The sequence below is a fragment of the Atta colombica genome, unplaced genomic scaffold (assembly GCF_001594045.1).
Source record: "Atta colombica isolate Treedump-2 unplaced genomic scaffold, Acol1.0 scaffold27, whole genome shotgun sequence".
NCBI lineage: Eukaryota > Metazoa > Arthropoda > Insecta > Hymenoptera > Formicidae > Atta > Atta colombica.
Window position 1 is genome coordinate 959,647 of NW_017259370.1, and position 8,309 is coordinate 967,955.

General features: G+C 29.9%; 1 protein-coding gene across 1 annotated transcript in view; it reads left to right on the plus strand.

Moving 5' to 3' along the window:
* Positions 1–8,309, plus strand: part of LOC108689328 (protein vein) — a 382,945-nt gene that overhangs the window by 274,678 nt on the left and 99,958 nt on the right. The window contains exon 3 of the mRNA XM_018196062.1: positions 6,466–6,608. Within this exon, the coding sequence (XP_018051551.1) occupies positions 6,466–6,608 (143 nt within the window). The remainder of the gene's footprint in view (positions 1–6,465; positions 6,609–8,309) is intronic.

Below are 8,309 nucleotides of genomic sequence, written 5' to 3' on the forward strand. Positions count from 1 at the left end.
CCTTATCTATTTCTTTTTCTGTCAGTCGCACGACTGGCTTGTATTCTCTCTTCTACATCGTAGTATCTCTTTTTTCCGTTATTCTCTCGTATAACATCAAGCTAGTATACTATCCCTCTTATGCATTCAACATTTTCGTGTTAGGTCTCCTACTTGCGAACGTGTGTATCTCGTAAACGTGCGCATGTGAAATTGCTTAAGGGATGAATGAACGTATTCATGAAATGCTCTTTACGAAACTGTCCTCATGGAATATGTAAAATAGTTCTAATCAAAAGCTAACTATCAATTAAATGGCCAAATATCTGAAGTAAATTAACCAAGAAATTAAATAGGAGAAATCCTATATTTGATTAAAGCGGATTTTAATGCTTAAATATTTCTGTGAAATCTTTAATCAGATATAGGATTTTTCTTATTTAATTTTTCTCATCAATTCAAATTTATGTCATAATTGTTTAACTAAGGAAACTCATTAACAATTATACATTCATACATGTATACCGTATTATAAACTAGTATAGACACATATATTATAAATCAAAGCTAGTTGCTTTATATATATTGTAAGCAATAAGAAACTTTATTAATGATAATTGAAATTCTATGAATTTCTAAGTTTTTGTATTTTGTATTTTTATATTATAGATTTTTTTCAGTTATGCAATTATAGCTATAACTTGTAATTATAGAACAATGCAGTAGCGCATTGTTAACTGTAAATATTTCATATTATTACGAGAAATATTCTATGTTTATTATGTAGAATGTGTGCAAAAAGATCGACTGAAATTGAAATTCAGATAAACTTAATATGGTGATATGAATGTAAAAGCAATGTTTCGATTAAATTGCGATTGTTACATCGATCGCAGTTTTGATCGTGGTCTAAATTGAGCGAACACGATGACGATACGAATAAGGAGGGTCAGCACATGTCGAATGCGTTTCAAATAATGACGCAATAATCGACCGAAGAGCAATTCAAAATGACAGGTGCCGCGTGTTCCAAATCCAGTCGAATAATCGACGTAACGATAGCATACCATATCTGCAAAGTTGCATCGTGCCAATTATCCGTTACAATATTTGTATTGTATATGGCTAGCCACGTATACGTTCCCGATGATAGAATCATTTTACAAATTGCAACTATTGTTATACCGAAAAAAAAAGATTCAGCACAATTCGAGCGTTTCCATCCGTTCTCCTTTTATTCACATGTTTGCATCGCGATTATAATCTCATGGCTACGTCTCTTTATGAAGATTGCAGTTAGGTACTCCCTCCTGTTTAAACGCTTTTCTCTCGCATAATACAACTGTCGACCATTTGTGATTTTCTTCGTAATTTATAGCAGCATTGTAATGAATTTCATTTCATACGATGCGTAAAGAAACGGCACGCAATCTGAATGTGTGAACCAACGTTAATATGTACGATTGACATATATGAGGATTGATAATACTTGAGAATTTTTCTATTTCATTTGAAAAAATGAAACAAATGAAAATCTCCCGTTTACTTTTATTTATTTAACTTATTCTTTAAATTTATATACAAGGTGTCCTAAATAATCGCCAAATATTTTGTGGGCAGTTAGAGCGCACTAAATTGAGTTGAAAAGTCTTTTATCATTTTGCAATAATTAACAAGATATTAATTACTAAAAATTCGAAAATTGGAAAATCTTCAATAATTTTTTACTCAAACATTATCAACTTTACAGAAAAACTACAAGAGACAAAAATTGTTTATTTTCTTTTCATAAAACTTTAAAAAATTTTTGAGAATTTTTTATCAATTTTTTAATATTGCATTTTTTTATTTTTACCAACATGAGAAAAAATATTTAAAAGTTCTAAAAAAATTCTTAAAGTTCTATGAGAAGAAAATAAACAATTTTCGTCTCTTTCAATTTTTCTATTATTAAAGTTATTAATATTTAAATAAAAAATTATTGAAGATCAATTTTCCGCAATTTTTAGTAATTAATATCTTGTTAACTATTGCGAAAATTTGCAAAATGATAGAAGACTTTTCGACTCAGTTTACTCCGCTCTATCCCATGAAATATTTGGCAATTATTTTGGAACATCCTGTATATGTTATATATAATTAAAAGTAATAAATTAAAGTATTAATATTATATGAAATAAAATTTCATTAGCAAATGCTTGAAAATTAAAATTGCAAAATGACAATTACATATAACATTTACATTTATAATTTACATTTTTATATTAATATTTATATTTACATTTTATATTTTGTACACTTTTTTTTAATGCAAAATTAAATTTCATATTTATACCTATAGCGTGTAGTTATTAACTATTTTTATTTTATTTCTATTTATAATTTCTCCAATATATTTTCTCATTTACTAATTCTTTTTCAAATTAGTCTTTGTTTACTTCTAACATTTTTCATGTGCAGTATCCCAATGTCAAATAAGTAATTGATATGAAAAATTATCACAAAGTACAATATGACGTTTTTATCACACGACAATCTATTCATTCACGACTGAAGTTAATAGCTCGCGATTCGTTCCGCTACCAGCGGAAACTCGTTAGTCGGTGTCAAGTAGAGGCAGTTAAAAAATGCAAACGTTTAATTATAACGCGTAGCGTATTTCGCAGATCTCCCTTTTCCACGATCTTTTGACGTTGATACCGCCGAGCAATGGCGGCGGAAGATAAAACGACAGCCAGAAATCTTCCTCGGGTCCAGCAAGGATACAGAGATATGTAAATGAAATGAAATCTGTTTAGCAAAGATTTCTGACATCGCGACACTGCTTTCGCACTGCCGTGTTTTCAACAAGAAATTGTTATTTCTTGATATAAACAATATAATCTTCCATCCATCCTCCCTTCCATTCTTTCTTATCACGTTTTAAAATAATAATGTAAAATGTTAATAATTATATGCCGTCGTTTTTAACAACCAGCACAGAATTCACAAATTCTTGAAGTTCATGAAACAACTTGGCAAGATATACAGAAAAATGTAAAATATTATGTAATTAAAAATATTATAAGATTTAAGAAATCTATTTCAAAATTTAAGAAATCCGAATTATAATATTATTTTTAATTATATAGTGCTTTTTATTATTTTTTTGAAAGATCTAAATCTGGATCAGGGATGATCTATAAAAAGTTAATGAGCGAAATTAAATAAGATTAACCAATTTTTATTTTTCTAAAACTAAGAATTGATTCGAAAAGAAATTGGAAATAAAAAGGAGATTACAAGAATCAATTTAAATCTTTTATTGAGGAAACTTTGCTATATTTATAAATCTATTTCAATTAACCTAATCAATTGTAGAAAATATAAAAATTAAGATTGACAATTTTTACTTTAGTTAATCTTTTTTAATCGCAATTTTAAACTAAATGACAGATTTGTTGCTACTAAAAATGCATAGCATACACAAAATTATGTATCCATAAAAATGTATAAAGAATAAAAAATTATTTCAGTAAATTTGAAATCAAGAAACATCTTTTACTTATATTTGTAGTAAAATAAATGGATTTTTTGTGATATTTTTATGTCGTAATGGTATTGAAAAAATTAAATTCAATATTATATATTTTAATTCTCGGAAATATATCTGTCAGAATATTTACGAAAGATCAGAAACGAGGCGCGAATTATTGATGTTATCGACTTTGGCCATTAGAATTACTTTTTATCGATCTCGTCGGCTGAATTTCGACGTACGTGCGCACTTGAACTTATTAAATTTGTTTCCTTCGCACGTTCAAAAATATGGAACTTTCACAGCAGGAGGTCGCGCTCTCCCATACGGAAAAACGAGTTGGCCCCGACTATAGAAAGAGTCCAGAAAAATTTCGTTTTGCTCTCTAGATGCGCGGGCGTAGATATTCGAGTCCTCGATTCTCTCCGGGGAGAGGACGAGAACTTCCTGCCCATCCGAACTTTATGGAATCTCTTTGAACTGCAGCTATTCGACCAGAGAGCAACTCTGTTCGGAGGATTTCGAAAATCCGGCGAAGATAATAATAAGTTAATCCTCTCCTCCCCCATCTTCTTCGCCTTACTCCGGTAGCTGAAATTACTCAAACGTGACGATATGGTGCGAATCTGCGACTTGCTTTTCCTCTATCTGCCTTCCTTCTCGACAAATCGGCCGTCTAATTCCATTATTCGACGCCGATAAACTCGACCTAACCGTGAAACGAGTTAACGCGCCATTTGGCGACCTACATGTGAATAAAGCTGCAGGATGCTGTATTCGCAATCCGCTTTAGAGAAATCGATGAAATTCTAAGAACTCTCTCTCCCTCTCCCTCTCCCTCCCTCCCTCCCCCCCTCTCTCTCTTTCTCCTCTCCTCTCCTCTCCTCCCTCCCTCCCTCCCCCCTCTCTCTTTCTCTTGAATATTAAACCGCCAATAAATAATATACAATCCGAAAAGAAATCTCTAAAAAAATAAAAGTATCTTAATATGTTGGCGTGATATTTGAAAATAACATTAATTCAAATATATTCATCCTCGATTTTTTCGATTATAAAATATTAGAAAGGTTGAATCAGTCAAAGTGACTTGATATCATAAACAATTATTATTCGTCAGTTAAAATAATTTAACAAGAATAATTAATAAACTATAAAATATTTATTTGAGGATAATTACAAAATGTTATTGACAGCTAGATAATCAGTGTAATGTATATGTATTTATATATGAAAAAAACTTGTTGATGTAAAAAATTTAACAAAAAATTTAGCTATATAAATATAAAAAAAGAATTTTGTTTGGATCATTCAAATTATGTAGAACATTCAAACTGTGGTTACTAGAATGTCAAAACTTTTTACAATTTTGCTCATCACACTTGAGACTCTCACGTAATTATATCCAGAAAAAAGTTATGTTTAAATTGAAAAAAATCGTTTCTTTCATTGATTTTTTTGAAGTTGAAAATACTTTGAAAAGAATAAAAATTTACTTGATTTCAAGAAATGACGTTTAAATCAAAGAAATTTTTCTTTAATCATAGAGCAATGCACAAATTTTTTTGGTTCAAACAAATTTTTTTTTAATCGAAGAAATTTTTCTCTGAGTGTATTTTTATATTTTGACAAAATTGTTTTCAGATTTGTATCAAGCTAAATTTTTAGATACCTCAATAAAATCGTTCTTTCTATATTGTTTCTTCGAGAGAACGTTCCTTTTTTTAATATTTTAACACTCGTTTTACGATATTTCCTTTTAAATTTTAATTTGACATCGTATAAATTAATTCGTATATATTTTACAAAATATTTATTATATTTGTTCTCCGTAAAAACTTCTTTCCTCAATTGAGCAAATCCTTTGAAATGCTGACCAAACGGATGATTGAAAGGATTCATTTTATCAAAATAGCCCTCATATCTTCCAGAATGACGTACTTTTGATTTAAACGAGATATATAAGGACGTAACACAACACAATTATTGGTTAACTAAGAGTCTTTCAAAGTCCTACTACAGATTATTTCTCCTCTCTCACATCCACTCTCACGTTCCACGAAAATTATATTACGATCATGCGTTTAATTTCGTTAGCGTGTTACCTACGAATTCTGCCTCTCTCAATGTAATTTCCGATCGTGTAATCATGAAGTTTTCGACGTTTACGCAATCATCTCAATAATTGAAATACAACTTAGAAAGCAATTTGAATAGTGCAATTTGATTAGCGCTCAATGGAATCTTAAAATACGATAATAACTGTGGTATCTGCGAATTGATTGAATGGTAATGCAAAACAGAAAATGCGATAGTTGTTAAAATCGCCAATAACATACTCGACTGTTTGGCCAGTAATAGCGAGATCGGGGCGCCGAAACACTCATCGTGGCTAATAACGAAACGAATTTCCGATTCGCAGTTCGCCGACCAAGCTTATTGAACCATTACCGCGTCAACGGATCTGTTCTGGCAAATCGACTATTTAATTCCATTATCGACGCGTCAGTAAATTCGATGTAATGCGAACCACCCGCGACGGTTAATTCCGCGACTGCCATGCGTCGAGCGATTGACGAAATGAAAATCGGTTAAGGAAAATCAATTGATAAACGCACGTGTGCAGATTCATGAACGTGATAATTAAAGTTCGGATTTTGTTACGATCAGCTATTGAATCTGGGCCAGTGCAATGGTTCGAGAGTGTACATGTTTGTAATTAAATAATTGTACACGCTTATACTCCATTTATTTTGACTTCCTTTTTTTTTTGATTCCTTAAATATATATAATGATTAAATAATCTTTATGATGTTATTAATATCATTACATTTTTATGACATTATTAATAATAATAAAAATTCAACAACTTATATCTTAATGTATTATCAACCGAATTTAATTACAATTTGTGATTATAAATTTAAAGAAACGTTGTGATTTATTTAAATAAGTCATTCTTTAATTTATAGGCGGAGATCGAAAGTCGTGATATCTTCCGTGAAGCCTGAGGACAGTGGCAGATACGAATGCGTGGCTGAGAGTACTTCCGGTCATCGGGCCTCACTCGCGGCCGAACTTCTAGTCGCTCATGATATCAGAATTCCGGAAACAAGTAAGTAAATATTACTTTCTTTGTATAGTTTAAGCATTTTGTTTTTTCGAAAAAAGAACTCATCGACATTGCTCACAAATAATGATGCACACTTTATCATATAATGACAAAAACAAAAATAATAATTATAAACATAATTGATTAAAAATTAATTTTTTACTCTAATGTAAAAAAAATACTTCAATAATTATATATAAATATAAAATGAATATAGAAATAATAACTATTAAATAATATAATTATGTATAATTAAGTAAATATATTAATGTAGACTGTTTGATAAGAAGTCACTTTTTTCCTCTCTGAAGTGTTACATGTAATTTTTTATACTGAACATGATGTCGTTAACATAATTTGCATAGCACATATATCAAAATTTTTAATAAATTAGTATGAAATGAGCCACAAATCACCACAATTTATTTAAATTTTATTATACCTCAATTTATTAAAAATCCTGATGTGCTATAAATTTTGATGACGGTATAAAACGTCACAAAAGAAATACCTTCGAAACATATATTACCGCATTATGAAGAGAAAAAAAAGTGCTTTTTTATCAGTATTATATAAAAATTTAAAACAGTAACTCGATGAAAATAAGAATCGATCATGAAATAAAATTTATTTGAAAGCTTTTGAATTGAACTTTTAAATACCGTAAACTTTATTTAGAAACAAGTGTTTGTTTTGCTATAAAAAAACATTGGAACATCTTTAAAATATATGTATACTGTGACATATGTATACTTTACAGAGAATTTAAATGTTGAATAGTAATTAATTAAGTTGTAATTAATTAAGTATTAAATATAATTAATTAAAAAGTTAATTTCTCACTTTATACAACATATTGCATTCGAATTAATTACAAATCGGCCAAAATGTATCATTATTAAATAGTTGTTATAGACATAATTAAGATAAAATGAGAAATATAATTACAAATCATCGAAACAGTGGTAGGTTTCATCAATATTATCGATCAAAACAGTGCGTTTCCGGTATAATAAAATCGATTGGCGAAGATTGTTAACCACTGAATGCATTTCGTAAGCCGATTGGAACTCGTACATTTGTCGATACCTTACGCAAAGCTTTTGATAGAAGCATTTCGGATTTTACCTAACGTTATCATAGCCTCGCGTGTGCAAAAGCACGAGAGACTGCGCTTCACTGATCTGTGTATTATTCGCTACACTAACGGTAGAAAACTCCTATGATCTTTCAACACAACCTTTGAGAAAATACGTCGAATTTATTCTGCTGGAATGATAAACGAGTTAGGCATCGGTAAAGGATCGGTTAATGAGCTTAACGAAACACGAAAAAGAAAGATTTTTGAATCGTAGTTTTTTTACAAAAAAAATTGTTTGACGTCTATCAAATGAAAAAATGGAGTTTCATAACGAAATCCGTTCCAAAGAATAATACAGAACACAACAGTATGCAATGATTTTCCATCGAATTGCTGTCGAACACTCAGTGATTTTACATTCGGTAGATGCGCGAAGAAATCTAACGACTTATTCAGCTCTTCCGGATATCGAATGCTTTCGTATTTTATCTTTTCCTTCATTTATCAATAAAGCAGCGATATAAAACTTAATTGCAAGGCATTTATTTTCCAATTTATGTTGCACTAACTCCAGCGCATATATAAAATATAATAGCACGAATTAGCGTAATATATACATATAT